The sequence below is a fragment of the Thalassophryne amazonica genome, chromosome 1 (assembly GCF_902500255.1).
Source record: "Thalassophryne amazonica chromosome 1, fThaAma1.1, whole genome shotgun sequence".
NCBI classification, from domain to species: Eukaryota; Metazoa; Chordata; class Actinopteri; order Batrachoidiformes; family Batrachoididae; genus Thalassophryne; species Thalassophryne amazonica.
Genome location: NC_047103.1, coordinates 135,409,103 through 135,428,097, shown reverse-complemented (window position 1 = coordinate 135,428,097; position 18,995 = coordinate 135,409,103). Strand labels below are relative to the sequence as shown.

The 18,995-nt window shown below is 41.1% G+C and overlaps 1 protein-coding gene across 1 annotated transcript in view; it reads left to right on the top strand.

Annotated features, from left to right (window-relative positions):
- The window catches only part of LOC117514663 (A disintegrin and metalloproteinase with thrombospondin motifs 5), a 61,836-nt gene that overhangs the window by 21,069 nt on the left and 21,772 nt on the right, over positions 1-18,995 (top strand). The window contains exons 2-3 of the mRNA XM_034175236.1: positions 573-705; positions 916-1,083. Coding sequence (XP_034031127.1) covers positions 573-705; positions 916-1,083 — 301 coding nt within the window. The remainder of the gene's footprint in view (positions 1-572; positions 706-915; positions 1,084-18,995) is intronic.

Genomic DNA, 18,995 nt, shown 5'->3' with positions numbered 1-18,995 from the left:
GAGGAACAATACAGTGTTCTGTAATGGCCATCTCAGTCCCCAGACCTGAATATTATTGAAATCTGTGGTATGATTTTAAGCAGGCTGTCCATTCTCAGAAACCAACAAACCTGAGATGTAAAGAAGAACGGTCCAAAATACCTTCAATCAGAATTCAGACTCTCATTGGAAGCTATAGGAAGCATTTTTAGAGGCTGTTATTTCTGCAAAAGGAGGATCTAGTAAATATTGATGTATTTTTTCTGTTTGGGTGCTCAAATTTATGCACCTGCCTAATTTTGTTTAAATAATTATTGCACGCTTTCTATAAATCCTACAAACTTCATTTCACTTCTCAAATATCACTGTTTGTCTGCTATTTGATATATTTAACTGAAATTGCTGATTCAAACAACCAATGATTTATAAAGGAAAATCATGAAAATTATCAGGGGTGCCCAAACTTTTGCATACAACTATAGCTTTGTATAAATCAGGGACCTGGGAGGAGTAGGAGAACAAATGGATAAATCAGATCAACAAATGTCAAATTATTGTCTGATTGCTGATTGAAAGGTGTTGACTGTGTGCAGGACCTCTGTGGACATCATTCCTGCGACACTCTGGGCATGGCAGACGTCGGCACGATCTGCTCTTCGGAGAGAAGCTGTGCTGTCATCGAGGACGACGGCCTTCACGCTGCATTTACTGTCGCGCATGAGATAGGTAACAGCTAACACAAACACAGGTGCAGACGCGTCCGGCTGTGCACATCCTCCTTAACTGCATGTTGCAATCTGTCAGCACACTGAATGTCACACTCCTGTTACCTCAGCACTTCACATGCTTTATTTTCTCATTCTTATCTCATGACATGCAGAAATCTGAGACAAGTCCTGTCATTCGTTGTTGTTGTTTTTTTCCAATCTGACACAGGCCATTTGCTGGGTTTGTCCCATGATGACTCAAAGTTCTGTGAGGAGCAATTTGGGGCCAGCAGCGACAAGCGGCTCATGTCCTCCATCCTCACCTCCATTGACGCATCCAAACCGTGGAGCCGCTGCACCTCAGCGACCATCACTGACTTCTTTGACGATGGTAACGGTAAGTCAGACCAGTATAGAAGAAGTCAAAGGTCTAACATCTGGAAATTTGAAAGGCCAGAAAGCTGCACCCAGTGATTTGGGTGATATATTGTAGAATTGGAATATAATATATAAGATATACCTTACTGAATTTTCAGATATAGGCGTGATACAATATTTTCCAGACATATAAGTCATGGGGTTTGTTTGTTTTAAACTAGTTTAGGAGGTATTGTAGTGGCAGGAGTGGTGGCCAAGTGGTTAGTGCGCTTGGTTTTAGTGTGGAAGGTTCCTGGTTCAAACCTCAGTTCTCCAAGTGGAGTTGTGTCAGGAAGGGCATCCCGCATAAAACATGTGCCAGTTCACCTCGGATATGCTGTGGCAACCCTGAGTGAGAACAAGGGAGTAGCCACAGGGACTTACTTTATGAGGTATTGTAGTATTTCAAATGCTGTGGGTCAGCAATCCCTGTTCATCTGCTTCACATAACATTCAATATGCTGTCTATTGCACATTTATTTGTCCATCTTGATACATTTTTGGATATAAAATACTTTTTGGTACACACCACTAACTGAGGGCTTCCTCCAAAAATCCACTATTCAGTTCTCCATTTATGTCCATCTGTTGTTTTCTGATGTCTAAACGACATCAAAGAACATTCAGTATGTTGTGCATCACTTGTTTATTTGTATAGCTTTATTATTTTTCAATTAAAGTCTTCACATCAAGTAACAGCACACACTGTTGTGTGCACATGTGCTACACCAAACTCCTGTCTATTGTTAAACTCACTCCCAGGGAAGCACTGTGTTAAAAAGTGAGTTCCACATACAGAAAAAAAGTGTGACTTATGTTGTTCTTTGTCCTCTTCAAGAGGCTTTTTTTTTTGACAGATTCAACTTACACTCCAGAAAATATGGTAAGTTATTTTGTCAGAGTAGCGTCAAGACATTCAAGTTCCTTTTTTTTTTGTCTCTAAACTGGGCATACTTTATCATTTAATTTTAATCTGGATCTCAGTGTGAATCCCAAACCAAAAAATGTTTGACTTTTCAGCATTTCATTCAGCTTGTCAAAAGGTTTTGAGCCATGGTGCTTAGAGACCTGATCAAACTCATCAGACGAAAGAATCAGTTATATTTTGATGTTTCTCAAGATTTAAATGCGGATTCTGTATCATTTTAGTTTGTTTGGCAAAGCAAGATTGGACATTTTTCAGCATATCAATCCATTTCTCAGACGGTTTTGAGTTACTTGGTGAACAATCAGTGTATAAAGAGGAAGGATCATTTATATTTTGGTGTTGATCTGCTTCCAGATGTGGATTCTGAATCATTTTACTTTCTTTTGCATGGCAAGATGGGACATTTTCCACTATTTCAGTCAACTTTTCAGAGGATTTTGAGTCATGCATTGAGTGAGCTGATCACGCTTTTGGAAGAGGAAGAGTTAGTTACATTTTGATGTTGACTGACATTTGAATTTGGATTCTGAACCATTTTATTTTCTTGAACTTGGCAAGATGTGACTTTGTTTAAATTAGCATTGCAGAATGTTTTCACCTCATCTCCATGAAACCTGGTGAAATAATCAAGCTAATGAAGACCAAGATGTTGGTGTTGCTCTATATTCAAATGTGGATTCTGGAACATTCTACTTCTTTCATGCATGGTGACCTAAATCATTTTGACATGTTAATGAATTTCTAAAAGCTAATCAGACATTCATACATATCCCATGACAGACAAAATGAGTGAAGAAGGATCAAATAACAATCCACATCTGTTGTTGCAGTGTCATATATTTAAAAAAACAAAATCTCTGTCTCACCCACCTTGGGGAGGGTGGTATGTGTGGTCCTCAAGCTCGGGTCCTCTACTTGAGGCCTGGGAGTTTGAGGGTTTGGCGCAGTATCTTAGCTGTTCTTAGGACTGCATTCTTCTGGACAGAGACCTCTGATGTGCCTGGAATCTGCTGGAGTCACTCTTCTAATTTGGGCGTTACAGCTCCTAGTGTTCCTATTACCACTGGGACCACTTTGGACTCCACATCTGCTCCAGTTGGTCCTTCAGCCCTTGGTACTTCTCAATTTTCTTGTGTTCCTTCTTTGTGATGTTGCTGAGTGACGGTCCCAACCCTGTATAAATGAGCAGTGTTGCTTCAGGAAGGACATTTGGCGTAAAACAAGCCAACACAACCATGCAGATTACAGTTTGAACTTCCACACTGGTTCGGTCGAGGCCTGGATTAACAAAAACCACCACCGGTGCCGTTGCGCAACAGGGTGCCAGTGGAAATTGGGCTACTGTTGGGCAAAGAAGAGGAGGAAAATGTGTCCAGAGGCAGCGGGAGAAGAGGAAAACAAAAAGGGTGAAAGAGTCAGGACTTTGAATGTTGGTCGTATGACTGGTAAAGGGAGAGAGCTGGCTGACATGATGGAGAGGAGAATGGTACACATATCGTGTGTGCAAAACGCCAAGTGGATGGGAACTAAAGCCAAGAGCATAGGTGGTGGGTTCAAATTATTGTATCATGGTGTTGATAGGAAGAGGAATGGTGTTGGGGTCATTCTAAAGGAAGAGTATGTTAAGAGTGTGTTGGAGGTTAAGCAAGTGTCTGACAGGGTGATGAGTGTGAAGTTGGAAATTGAATGGGATGATGATGAATATCATCAGTGCATATGCCCCGCAAGTAGGTTGTGAGATGAAGGAGAAAGAACATTTCTGGAGTGAGTTAGATGAGGTGGTGGAGAGTGTGCTCAAGCATGAAAGAGTGGTGATAGGAGCAGACTTCAATGGGCATGTTGGTGAATGGAACAGAGGTGATGAGGAAGTAATGGGTAGATATGGTGTCAAGGACAGGAATGTGGAAGGGCAGATGGCAGTTGATTTTTCAAAAAGGATGGAAATGGCTGTGGTGAACACGTCCTTTAAAAAAGGGTTTCATACAGTTTCAAATACTTTTGTGATGCTGAGAATCTAGTAATTTGCAATTCATTTTATTTATTTTCAGACAGTTAAGACTTCAAATGATAGTTTAACTTAGTGTGAAATAAACTGTTAATATGCTTTTTCTTTTCCAGATTGCATATGAATAATGAATAATGTCTAGTACAAACCACAGACCTCCAAAGAGACTGTTCCTCCTTCAAAGCACAAAAAACATTCAGAAAACAATCTTGACAGCGGTGTTCTGCTGTATCTGTTAGCTGTTTGAACTGAGCTGTTTGAGTTCTTTGAATTAACGGTCTTTTTCAAGACTTTTTTAATTTTTTTTACTTTTTTACTTTTTTTACTTTTTCACCGTGCTCCAACGCCTAAAGAACACCTCTAACGGTCGAAACATCGCGACGGAGCACTTCTATCAGCTAACTTTCATCAGCGTTGGCAAGCTAACTAGCTTGCTAACGCTTTCGTTTTTATTTTTATTTTATTTTTTAGCACTGTTGTCGTGCTGCTCCACAGCCTGTCTAGTGGATTTTTATTTTGTTTTAGCACTGTTGTCGTGCGTTACCTGTGCTGCTCCACAGCCTGTCCCGTGGATTTTTATTTTATTTTAGCACTGTTGTCGTGCGTTACCTGTGCTGCTCCACAGCCTGTCTAGTGGATTTTATTTTATTTTAGCACTGTTGTCGTGCGTTACCTGTGCTGCTCCACAGCCTGTCCAGTGGATTTTGATTTTGATTTTATTTTAGCACTGTTGTCGTGCGTTACCTGTGCTGCTCCACAGCCTGTCCCGTGGATTTTTATTTTATTTTAGCACTGTTGTCGTGCGTTACCTGTGCTGCTCCACAGCCTGTCCAGTGGATTTTGATTTTGATTTTATTTTTTTAGCACTGTTGTCGTGCGTTACCTGTGCTGCTCCACAGCCTGTCTAGTGGATTTTATTTTATTTTAGCACTGTTGTCGTGCGTTACCTGTGCTGCTCCACAGCCTGTCCAGTGGATTTTGATTTTGATTTTATTTTTTTAGCACTGTTGTCGTGCGTTACCTGTGCTGCTCCACAGCCTGTCTAGTGGATTTTTATTTTGTTTTAGCACTGTTGTCGTGCGTTACCTGTGCTGCTCCACAGCCTGTCTAGTGGATTTTTATTTTATTTTAGCACTGTTGTCGTGCGTTACCTGTGCTGCTCCACAGCCTGTCCAGTGGATTTTGATTTTTATTTTATTTTAGCACTGTTGTCGTGTGTTACCTGTGCTGCTCCACAGCCTGTCTAGTGGATTTTTATTTTATTTTAGCACCGTTGTCGTGCGTTACCTGTGCTGCTCCACAGCCTGTCCAGTGGATTTTGATTTTGATTTTATTTTTTTAGCACTGCTGTCGTGCGTTACCTGTGCTGCTCCACAGCCTGTCCAGTGGATTTTGATTTTATTTTTTAGCACTGTTGTCGTGCGTTACCTGTGCTGCTCCACAGCCTGTCTAGTGGATTTTTATTTTATTTTTTAGCACTGTTGTCGTGCGTTACCTGTGCTGCTCCACAGCCTGTCTAGTGGATTTTTATTTTATTTTTTACCACTGTTGTCGTGCGTTACCTGTGCTGCTCCACAGCCTGTCTAGTGGATTTTTATTTTATTTTTTACCACTGTTGTCGTGCGTTACCTGTGCTGCTCCACAGCCTGTCTAGTGGATTTTTATTTTATTTTTTACCACTGTTGTCGTGCGTTACCTGTGCTGCTCCACAGCCTGTCTAGTGGATTTTTATTTTATTTTTTACCACTGTTGTCGTGCGTTACCTGTGCTGCTCCACAGCCTGTCTAGTGGATTTTTATTTTATTTTTTACCACTGTTGTCGTGCGTTACCTGTGCTGCTCCACAGCCTGTCTAGTGGATTTTTATTTTATTTTTTACCACTGTTGTCGTGCGTTACCTGTGCTGCTCCACAGCCTGTCTAGTGGATTTTTATTTTATTTTTTACCACTGTTGTCGTGCGTTACCTGTGCTGCTCCACAGCCTGTCCCGTGGATTTTTATTTTATTTTTTACCACTGTTGTCGTGTGTTACCTGTGCTGCTCCACAGCCTGTCTAGTGGATTTTTATTTTATTTTTTACCACTGTTGTCGTGCGTTACCTGTGCTGCTCCACAGCCTGTCTAGTGGATTTTTATTTTATTTTTTACCGCTGTTGTCGTGCGTTACCTGTGCTGCTCCACAGCCTGTCTAGTGGATTTTTATTTTATTTTTTACCGCTGTTGTCGTGCGTTACCTGTGCTGCTCCACAGCCTGTCTAGTGGATTTTTATTTTATTTTTTACCGCTGTTGTCGTGCGTTACCTGTGCTGCTCCACAGCCTGTCTAGTGGATTTTTATTTTATTTTTTACCACTGTTGTCGTGCGTTACCTGTGCTGCTCCACAGCCTGTCTAGTGGATTTTTATTTTATTTTTTACCGCTGTTGTCGTGCGTTACCTGTGCTGCTCCACAGCCTGTCTAGTGGATTTTTATTTTATTTTTTACCGCTGTTGTCGTGCGTTACCTGTGCTGCTCCACAGCCTGTCTAGTGGATTTTTATTTTATTTTTTACCGCTGTTGTCGTGCGTTACCTGTGCTGCTCCACAGCCTGTCCCTTGGATTTTTATTTTATTTTTTACCACTGTTGTCGTGCGTTACCTGTGCTGCTCCACAGCCTGTCTAGTGGATTTTTATTTTATTTTTTAGCACTGTTGTCGTGTGTTACCTGTGCTGCTCCACAGCCTGTCTAGTGGATTTTTATTTTATTTTTTAGCACTGTTGTCGTGCGTTACCTGTGCTGCTCCACAGCCTGTCCCTTGGATTTTTATTTTATTTTTACCACTGTTGTCGTGCGTTACCTGTGCTGCTCCACAGCCTGTCTAGTGGATTTTTATTTTATTTTTTACCACTGTTGTCGTGTGTTACCTGTGCTGCTCCACAGCCTGTCTAGTGGATTTTTATTTTATTTTTTACCACTGTTGTCGTGCGTTACCTGTGCTGCTCCACAGCCTGTCTAGTGGATTTTATTTTATTTTTTAGCACTGTTGTCGTGCGTTACCTGTGCTGCTCCACAGCCTGTCTAGTGGATTTTTATTTTATTTTTTACCACTGTTGTCGTGCGTTACCTGTGCTGCTCCACAGCCTGTCTAGTGGATTTTTATTTTATTTTTTAGCACTGTTGTCGTGCGTTACCTGTGCTGCTCCACAGCCTGTCTAGTGGATTTTTATTTTATTTTTTAGCACTGTTGTCGTGCGTTACCTGTGCTGCTCCACAGCCTGTCTAGTGGATTTTTATTTTATTTTTTACCACTGTTGTCATGCATTACCTGTGCTGCTCCACAGCCTGTCTAGTGGATTTTTATTTTATTTTTTACCACTGTTGTCGTGCGTTACCTGTGCTGCTCCACAGCCTGTCCCGTGGATTTTTATTTTATTTTTTACCACTGTTGTCGTGTGTTACCTGTGCTGCTCCACAGCCTGTCTAGTGGATTTTTATTTTATTTTTTACCACTGTTGTCGTGCGTTACCTGTGCTGCTCCACAGCCTGTCTAGTGGATTTTTATTTTATTTTTTACCACTGTTGTCGTGCGTTACCTGTGCTGCTCCACAGCCTGTCTAGTGGATTTTTATTTTATTTTTTACCACTGTTGTCGTGCGTTACCTGTGCTGCTCCACAGCCTGTCTAGTGGATTTTTATTTTATTTTTTACCGCTGTTGTCGTGCGTTACCTGTGCTGCTCCACAGCCTGTCCCTTGGATTTTTATTTATTTTTTACCACTGTTGTCGTGCGTTACCTGTGCTGCTCCACAGCCTGTCTAGTGGATTTTTATTTTATTTTTTAGCACTGTTGTCGTGTGTTACCTGTGCTGCTCCACAGCCTGTCTAGTGGATTTTTATTTTATTTTTTAGCACTGTTGTCGTGCGTTACCTGTGCTGCTCCACAGCCTGTCCCTTGGATTTTTATTTTATTTTTTACCACTGTTGTCGTGCGTTACCTGTGCTGCTCCACAGCCTGTCTAGTGGATTTTTATTTTATTTTTTAGCACTGTTGTCGTGTGTTACCTGTGCTGCTCCACAGCCTGTCTAGTGGATTTTTATTTTATTTTTTACCACTGTTGTCGTGCGTTACCTGTGCTGCTCCACAGCCTGTCCCTTGGATTTTTATTTTATTTTTTACCACTGTTGTCGTGCGTTACCTGTGCTGCTCCACAGCCTGTCTAGTGGATTTTTATTTTATTTTTTACCACTGTTGTCGTGTGTTACCTGTGCTGCTCCACAGCCTGTCTAGTGGATTTTTATTTTATTTTTTACCACTGTTGTCGTGCGTTACCTGTGCTGCTCCACAGCCTGTCTAGTGGATTTTTATTTTATTTTTTAGCACTGTTGTCGTGCGTTACCTGTGCTGCTCCACAGCCTGTCTAGTGGATTTTTATTTTATTTTTTACCACTGTTGTCGTGCGTTACCTGTGCTGCTCCACAGCCTGTCTAGTGGATTTTTATTTTATTTTTTAGCACTGTTGTCGTGCGTTACCTGTGCTGCTCCACAGCCTGTCTAGTGGATTTTTATTTTATTTTTTAGCACTGTTGTCGTGCGTTACCTGTGCTGCTCCACAGCCTGTCTAGTGGATTTTTATTTTATTTTTTACCACTGTTGTCGTGTGTTACCTGTGCTGCTCCACAGCCTGTCCCGTGGATTTTTATTTTATTTTTTACCACTGTTGTCGTGTGTTACCTGTGCTGCTCCACAGCCTGTCTAGTGGATTTTTATTTTATTTTTTACCACTGTTGTCGTGCGTTACCTGTGCTGCTCCACAGCCTGTCTAGTGGATTTTTATTTTATTTTTTACCACTGTTGTCGTGCGTTACCTGTGCTGCTCCACAGCCTGTCTAGTGGATTTTTATTTTATTTTTTACCGCTGTTGTCGTGCGTTACCTGTGCTGCTCCACAGCCTGTCCCTTGGATTTTTATTTTATTTTTTACCACTGTTGTCGTGCGTTACCTGTGCTGCTCCACAGCCTGTCTAGTGGATTTTTATTTTATTTTTTAGCACTGTTGTCGTGTGTTACCTGTGCTGCTCCACAGCCTGTCTAGTGGATTTTTATTTTATTTTTTAGCACTGTTGTCGTGCGTTACCTGTGCTGCTCCACAGCCTGTCCCTTGGATTTTTATTTTATTTTTTACCACTGTTGTCGTGCGTTACCTGTGCTGCTCCACAGCCTGTCTAGTGGATTTTTATTTTATTTTTTAGCACTGTTGTCGTGTGTTACCTGTGCTGCTCCACAGCCTGTCTAGTGGATTTTTATTTTATTTTTTAGCACTGTTGTCGTGCGTTACCTGTGCTGCTCCACAGCCTGTCTAGTGGATTTTTATTTTATTTTTTAGCACTGTTGTCGTGCGTTACCTGTGCTGCTCCACAGCCTGTCTAGTGGATTTTTATTTTATTTTTTAGCACTGTTGTCGTGCGTTACCTGTGCTGCTCCACAGCCTGTCTAGTGGATTTTTATTTTATTTTTTACCACTGTTGTCGTGCGTTACCTGTGCTGCTCCACAGCCTGTCTAGTGGATTTTTATTTTATTTTTTAGCACTGTTGTCATGCGTTACCTGTGCTGCTCCACAGCCTGTCTAGTGGATTTTTATTTTATTTTTTAGCACTGTTGTCGTGCGTTACCTGTGCTGCTCCACAGCCTGTCTAGTGGATTTTTATTTTATTTTTTAGCACTGTTGTCGTGCGTTACCTGTGCTGCTCCACAGCCTGTCTAGTGGATTTTTATTTTATTTTTTACCACTGTTGTCGTGTGTTACCTGTGCTGCTCCACAGCCTGTCTAGTGGATTTTTATTTTATTTTTTACCACTGTTGTCGTGTGTTACCTGTGCTGCTCCACAGCCTGTCTAGTGGATTTTGATTTTATTTTTTAGCACTGTTGTCGTGCGTTACCTGTGCTGCTCCACAGCCTGTCTAGTGGATTTTTATTTTATTTTTTAGCACTGTTGTCGTGTGTTACCTGTGCTGCTCCACAGCCTGTCTAGTGGATTTTTATTTTATTTTTTAGCACTGTTGTCGTGTGTTACCTGTGCTGCTCCACAGCCTGTCTAGTGGATTTTTATTTTATTTTTTAGCACTGTTGTCGTGCGTTACCTGTGCTGCTCCACAGCCTGTCTAGTGGATTTTTATTTTATTTTTTAGCACTGTTGTCGTGCGTTACCTGTGCTGCTCCACAGCCTGTCTAGTGGATTTTTATTTTATTTTTTAGCACTGTTGTCGTGTGTTACCTGTGCTGCTCCACAGCCTGTCTAGTGGATTTTTATTTTATTTTTTAGCACTGTTGTCGTGCGTTACCTGTGCTGCTCCACAGCCTGTCTAGTGGATTTTTATTTTATTTTTTAGCACTGTTGTCGTGTGTTACCTGTGCTGCTCCACAGCCTGTCTAGTGGATTTTTATTTTATTTTTTACCACTGTTGTCGTGCGTTACCTGTGCTGCTCCACAGCCTGTCTAGTGGATTTTGATTTTATTTTTTAGCACTGTTGTCGTGCGTTACCTGTGCTGCTCCACAGCCTGTCTAGTGGATTTTTATTTTATTTTTTAGCACTGTTGTCGTGCGTTACCTGTGCTGCTCCACAGCCTGTCCCTTGGATTTTTATTTTATTTTTTACCACTGTTGTCGTGCGTTACCTGTGCTGCTCCACAGCCTGTCTAGTGGATTTTTATTTTATTTTTTAGCACTGTTGTCGTGTGTTACCTGTGCTGCTCCACAGCCTGTCTAGTGGATTTTTATTTTATTTTTTAGCACTGTTGTCGTGCGTTACCTGTGCTGCTCCACAGCCTGTCCCTTGGATTTTTATTTTATTTTTTACCACTGTTGTCGTGCGTTACCTGTGCTGCTCCACAGCCTGTCTAGTGGATTTTTATTTTATTTTTTAGCACTGTTGTCGTGTGTTACCTGTGCTGCTCCACAGCCTGTCCAGTGGATTTTTATTTTATTTTTTAGCACTGTTGTCGTGTGTTACCTGTGCTGCTCCACAGCCTGTCCAGTGGATTTTTATTTTATTTTTTAGCACTGTTGTCGTGTGTTACCTGTGCTGCTCCACAGCCTGTCCAGTGGATTTTTATTTTATTTTTTAGCACTGTTGTCGTGTGTTATCTGTGCTGCTCCACAGCCTGTCTAGTGGATTTTTATTTTATTTTTGCACCGTTGTCGTGCGTTCGCTGTTGCCGTGCGTTACTTGTGCTGCTTCATGGCCTGTCTGGTGCCTTAACTAAAGCACTCCTTCTGCTGAATCACCTCTAAATTATTTACACATTATTCACTTTGCGTGTTTTTAGGAATCCGCTAGGTTGCGTAGCTACTAGCTCTTAGCCGGTTTAGCATGGCGGCTTCTCCTGTCTCTCCCGCACTTTTCTGCTCTGGGTGTGAAATGTTTAGTTATTCCTCGGCCTCCTTTAGCAGTAATGGTACTTGTAATAAGTGTAGCTTATTCGTAGCTTTGGAGGCCAGGCTGGGCGAATTGGAGACTCGGCTCCGCACCGTGGAAAATTCTACAGCTAGCCAGGCCCCTGTAGTCGGTGCGGACCAAGGTAGCTTAGCCGCCGTTAGTTCCCCTCTGGCAGATCCCGAGCAGTCGGGAAAGCAGGCCGACTGGGTGACTGTGAGGAGGAAGCGTATCCCTAAACAGAAGCCCCGTGTACACCGTCAACCCGCTCACATCTCTAACCGTTTTTCCCCACTCGACGATACACTCGCAGAGGATCAAACTCTGGTTATTGGCGACTCTGTTTTGAGAAATGTGAAGTTAGCGACACCAGCAACCATAGTCAATTGTCTTCCGGGGGCCAGAGCAGGCTACATTGAAGGAAATTTGAAATTGCTGGCTAAGGCTAAGCGTAAATTTGGTAAGATTGTAATTCACGTCGGCAGTAATGACACCCGGTTACGCCAATCGGAGGTCACTAAAATTAACATTAAATCGGTGTGTAACTTTGCAAAAACAATGTCGGACTCTGTAGTTTTCTCTGGGCCCCTCCCCAATCAGACCGGGAGTGACATGTTTAGCCGCATGTTCTCCTTGAATTGCTGGCTGTCTGAGTGGTGTCCAAAAAATGAGGTGGGCTTCATAGATAATTGGCAAAGCTTCTGGGGAAAACCTGGTCTTGTTAGGAGAGACGGCATCCATCCCACTTTAGATGGAGCAGCTCTCATTTCTAGAAATCTGGCCAATTTTCTTGGATCCTCTAAACTGTGACTGTCTAGCGTTGGGACCAGGAGGCAGAGCTGTGGTCTTGTACGCCTCTCTGCGGCTTCTCTCCCCCTGCCATCCCCTCGTTGCCCCATCCCCGTGGAGACGGTGCCTGCTCCCAGACCACCAATAACCAGCAGAAATCTATTTAAGCAAAAAAATTCAAAAAGAAAAAATAATATAGCACCTTCAACTGCACCACAGACTAAAACAGTTAAATGTGGTCTATTAAACATTAGGTCTCTCTCTTCTAAGTCCCTGTTGGTAAATGATATAATAATTGATCAACGTATAGATTTATTCTGCCTAACAGAAACCTGGTTACAGCAGGATGAATATGTTAGTTTAAATGAGTCAACACCCCCGAGTCACACTAACTGTCAGAATGCTCGTAGTACGGGCCGGGGCGGAGGATTAGCAGCAATCTTCCATTCCAGCTTATTAATTAATCAAAAACCTAGACAGAGCTTTAATTCATTTGAAAGCTTGTCTCTTAGTCTTTTCCATCCAAATTGGAAGTCCCAAAAACCAGTTTTATTTGTTATTATCTATCGTCCACCTGGTTGTTACTGTGAGTTTCTCTGTGAATTTTCAGACCTTCTGTCTGACTTAGTGCTTAGCTCAGATAAGATACTTATAGTGGGCGATTTTAACATCCACACAGATGCTGAGAATGACAGCCTCAACACTGCATTTAATCTATTATTAGACTCTATTGGCTTTGCTCAAAAAGTAAATGAGTCCACCCACCACTTTAATCATATCTTAGATCTTGTTTTGACTTATGGTATGGAAATAGAAGACTTAACAGTATTCCCTGAAAACTCCCTTCTGTCTGATCATTTTTTAAAAACATTTACATTTACCCTGATGGACTACCCTGCAGTGGGGAATAAGTTTCATTACACTAGAAGTCTTTCAGAAAGCGCTGTAACTAGGTTTAAGGATATGATTCCTTCTTTATGTTCTCTAATGTCATATACCAACACAGAGCAGAGTAGCTACCTAAACTCTGTAAGGGAGTTAGAGTATCTCGTCAATAGTTTTACATCCTCATTGAAGACAACTTTGGATGCTGTAGCTCCTCTGAAAAAGAGAGCTTTAAATCAGAAGTGTCTGACTCCGTGGTATAACTCACAAACTCGTAGCTTAAAGCAGATAACCCGTAAGTTGGAGAGGAAATGGCGTCTCACTAATTTAGAAGATCTTCACTTAGCCCGGAAAAAGAGTTTGTTGCTCTATAAAAAAGCCCTCCGTAAAGCTAGGACATCTTTCTACTCATCACTAATTGAAGAAAATAAGAACAACCCCAGGTTTCTTTTCAGCACTGTAGCCAGGCTGACAAAGAGTCAGAGCTCTATTGAGCTGAGTATTCCATTAACTTTAACTAGTAATGACTTCATGACTTTCTTTGCTAACAAAATTTTGACTATTAGAAAAAAAATTACTCATAATCATCCCAAAGATGTATCGTTATCTTTGGCTGCTTTCAGTGATGCCGGTATTTGGTTAGACTCTTTCTCTCCGATTGTTCTGTCTGAGTTATTTTCATTAGTTACTTCATCCAAACCATCAACATGTTTATTAGACCCCATTCCTGCCAGGCTGCTCAAGGAAGTCCTACCATTATTTAATGCTTCAATCTTAAATATGATCAACTTATCTTTGTTAGTTGGCTATGTACCACAGGCTTTTAAGGTGGCAGTAATTAAACCATTACTTAAAAAGCCATCACTTGACCCAGCTATCTTAGCTAATTATAGGCCAATCTCCAACCTTCCTTTTCTCTCAAAGATTCTTGAGAGGGTAGTTGTAAAACAGCTAACTGATCACCTGCAGAGGAATGGTCTATTTGAAGAGGTTCAGTCAGGTTTTAGAATTCATCATAGTACAGAAACAGCATTAGTGAAGGTTACAAATGATCTTCTTATGGCTTCGGACAGTGGACTTATCTCTGTGCTTGTTCTGTTGGACCTCAGTGCTGCTTTTGATACTGTTGACCATAAAATTTTATTACAGAGATTAGAGCATGTCATAGGTATTAAGGGCACTGCGCTGCGGTGGTTTGAATCATATTTGTCTAATAGATTACAGTTTGTTCATGTAAATGGGGATTCTTCTTCACGGACTAAAGTTAATTATGGAGTTCCACAAGGTTCTGTGCTAGGACCAATTTTATTCACTTTATACATGCTTCCCTTAGGCAGTATTATTAGACGGTATTGCTTAAATTTTCATTGTTACGCAGATGATACCCAGCTTTATCTATCCATGAAACCAGAGGACACACACCAATTAGCTAAACTGCAGGATTGTCTTACAGACATAAAGACATGGATGACCTCTAATTTCCTGCTTTTAAACTCAGATAAAACTGAAGTTATTGTACTTGGCCCCACAAATCTTAGAAGCATGGTCTCTAACCAGATCTTTACTCTGGATGGCATTTCCCTGACCTCTAGTAATACTGTGAGAAATCTTGGAGTCATTTTTGATCAGGATATGTCATTCAAAGCGCATGTTAAACAAATATGTAGGACTGCCTTTTTGCATTTATGCAATATCTCTAAAATCAGAAAGGTCTTGTCTCAGAGTGATGCTGAAAAACTAATTCATGCATTTATTTCCTCTAGGCTGGACTATTGTAATTCATTATTATCAGGTTGTCCTAAAAGTTCCCTAAAAAGCCTTCAGTTAATTCAAAATGCTGCAGCTAGAGTACTGACGGGGACTAGCAGGAGAGAGCATATCTCACCCGTGTTGGTCTCTCTTCATTGGCTTCCTGTTAATTCTAGAATAGAATTTAAAATTCTTCTTCTTACTTATAAGGTTTTGAATAATCAGGTCCCATCTTATCTTAGGGACCTCATAGTACCATATTACCCCATTAGAGCGCTTCGCTCTCAGACTGCAGGCTTACTTGTAGTTCCTAGGGTTTGTAAGAGTAGAATGGGAGGCAGAGCCTTCAGCTTTCAGGCTCCTCTCCTGTGGAACCAGCTCCCAATTCAGATCAGGGAGACAGACACCCTCTCTACTTTTAAGATTAGGCTTAAAACTTTCCTTTTCGCTAAGGCTTATAGTTAGGGCTGGATCAGGTGACCCTGGACTATCCCTTGGTTATGCTGCTTTAGACGTAGACTGTGGGGGGGTTCCCATGATGCACTGTTTCTTTCTCTTTTTGCTCTGTATGCATCACTCCGCATTTAATCATTAGTGATCGATCTCTGCCCCCTTCCACAGCATGTCTTTTTCCTGGTTCTCTCCCTCAGCCCCAACCAGTCTCAGCAGAAGACTGCCCCTCCCTGAGCCTGGTTCTGCTGGAGGTTTCTTCCTGTTAAAAGGGAGTTTTTCCTTCCCACTGTAGCCAAGTGCTTGCTCACAGGGGGTCGTTTTGACCGTTGGGGTTTTTCATAATTATTGTATGGCGTTGCCTTACAATATAAAGCGCCTTGGGGCAACTGTTTGTTGTGATTTGGCGCTATATAAAAAAAAAGTTGATTGATTGATTGATATGTATTGCGCATATTAATTAAATTGCATACCATGAATTCTGTCACATATTATTCATATTTGCTGAAGTCATATTTTTCTACATAAGAAACAAACTATTTTGATAAGTATGAAACCGGGCAGTTACGGGGTACCTCTATTCATTTCATAAAAAGAGGTAATTCACCCCTTTCCCAATCCAAATCACGCACCTCCTGAGATTTCACCCAGACAGGTTCTGGTCTGACGCTGCATTAAGATCTCTGTTTGCCATCACTTTTTTGCTTCATGATTTCTCTCACATTTCTTTGAAGATGAATATGAAACTTGCGTATTATATCTATCTTATTCCTACCCCTATGAGGCTTTGCGTGAATTATGGGTGAGACTTACTGTACGTTATGATCTGGAACCGGCATTTGTTCACATGTACGAATCCACTTTCTACGAGGCTTAGAGACATAAACAGCAGCTGTCACAGCTCAAACGAGACAACATTAGAATCCTGCTGTCTGCAAATATAGAGAGGTGGGAGTGGCCTAAGACAACATACGGTAGCATTTTTAGCTCTTTTCTTAGCGCTTGCTCTGGACGGAAGGCGATGAACAATCTGAAGAGCGCCGAGACGTATTAGGACCTGCACAGTCATAAGGTCACTCTGGTTCTGTTAAAAGAGTTCTTGGGACACAACGTATTTACCTTCAGGCACACATAGAGGCCAGCAGAAGCCTTAAAATCCCACATCACCGAGACTGGGTTTGAGATTCAGCATCAGGTGCATACAAACAGCATGTGTTCATGCAGCGCAGGTCACCAGGTGAGTAACTTTAGATAATTATAATGTACAGTAGTGTTCAGAATAATAGTAGTGCTATGTGACTAAAAAGATTAATCCAGGTTTTGAGTATATTTCTTATTGTTACATGGGAAACAAGGTGCCAGTAGATTCAGTAGATTCTCACAAATCCAATAAGACCAAGCATTCATGATATGCACACTCTTAAGGCTATGAAATTGTGCTATTAGTAAAAAAAAAAGTAGAAAAGGGGGTGTTCACAATAATAGTAGCATCTGCTGACACTACAAACTCAAAACTATTATGTTCAAAGTGCTTTTTTATCAATCCTGTGAATCACTAAACTAGTATTTAGTTGTATAACCACAGTTTTTCATGATTTCTTCACATCTGCGAGGCATTAATTTTAATGGTTTGGAATCAAGATTTTGCTTGTTTACTAGTGTGCTTGGGGTCATTGTCTTGTTGAAACACCCATTTCAAGGGCATAAGGCAACATGACCTCTTCAAGTATTTTGACATATCCAAACTGATCCATGATACCTGGTATGCGATATATAGGCCAAACACCATAGTAGGAGAAACATGCCCATATCATGATGCTTGCACCACCATGCTTCACTGTCTTCACTGTGAACTGTGGCTTGAATTCAGAGTTTGGGGGCCGTCTCACAAACTGTCTGCGGCCCTTGGACCCAAAAAGAACAATTTTACTCTCATCAGTCCACAAAATATTCCTCCATTTCTCATTAGGCCAGTTGATGTGTTCTTTGGCAAACTGTAACCTCTTCTGCACGTCTTTTATTTAACAGAGGGACTTTGCGGGGGATTCTTGCAAATAAATTAGCTTCACACAGGCGTCTTCTAACTGTCACAACACTTACAGGTAACTCCAGACTGTCTTTGATCATCCTGGAGCTGATCAATGGGTGAGCCTTTGCCATTCTGGTTATTCTTCTATCCATTTTGATGGTTGTTTTCCGTTTTCTTCCATGTGTCTCTGTTTTTTTTTTTTTTTTTTGTCCATTTTAAAGCATTGGAGATCATTGCAGATGAACAGCCTATAATTTTTTGCACCTGCGTATAAGTTTTCCCATCTCCAATCAACTTTTTAATCAAACTACGCTGTTCTTCTGAACAGTGTCTGGAACGTCCCATTTTCCTCAGGCTTTCAAAGAGAAAAGCATGTTCAACAGGTGCTGGCTTCATCCTTAAATAGGGGACACCTGATTCACACCTGTTCCACAAAATTGACGAACTCACTGACTGAATGCCACACTACTATTACTGTGAACACCCCCTTTTCTACTTTTTTTTTTTTTTTTTTTTGCTAATAGCCCAATTTCATAGCCTTAAGAGTGTGCATATCATGAATGCTTGGTCTTGTTGGATTTGTGAGAATCTACTGAATCTACTGGTACCTTGTTTCCCATGTAACAATAAGAAATATACTCAAAACCTGGATTAATCTTTTTAGTCACATAGCACTACTATTATTCTGAACACTACTGTATAAACTAATGTGACTGAATACATGTGAGCCTTCATTAAAATAAACACAGACATATTTTTACATCCCTCTAGGTCCAGTTTACAGTGATGTGCCTGTCTGCAGCTGTTTATCTGGACAACTGAGCACCTGGAGTTGGACATTTCATTTGACAAATTCTTTACAGACGCATGAAATACCTGCAGAATTTCTACTTTTCACATATACTTCCAACATTAGTGGATGAATTTGTTGCAAAGAAGGTTCTGCTCTGCCTCAAAAATCTGAATCTCTTAAAAATACAGTCATCACTTAATGTGTGTTACAGACAACAAAAGAGCACCGTGTGAAGGAAAATAAAGGATAGAAATAAGACACTTTCAGTTTATTTTTGTTGTTACAAGGAAAACAGTGTTTTTAATACATTTTCAATATATATTCCCCCAAAAAAGCATTGTCTGTGTTATGTACATGTCACATTTTCCACCATAAGCGTCACAAATAATCATCATTATTCCAGAGGGGGAAATACAGCCACTAAATACTTGACTGTGTTATTTGATACGACTGCTGGGCCCGGGCTGCCATTCCTCTCGGGGTATGGCTTTCAACCCAAGCTTCCTCCTTGTAATGTTGTTGGCATCATTTTTTGGGAAAAGGTAGTAGCTTCTCTTGATCCCAAGCTCCTTGTCTCTGCCTGACTGGTTCTCACAGCCAGGGGCTTTGCACCGGTAACCAGACAATTCATAGACACGGACCATTCATAGACAAAAAAAAGAAGACCATTCATATACACAATGTGCAAATTCATAGACAAAAAAAGACCATTCATAGACACCAAACCTATAAAATTTAAATTATTTACTCAACGAATATGTCAAAGGAAGTGTGAAGATGTCAGTTCAAACTTCTGAGAGATCACAGAAGGAAGGGTCACATATAAAAAGAGCTGCACCAGACATAAGAATCAGT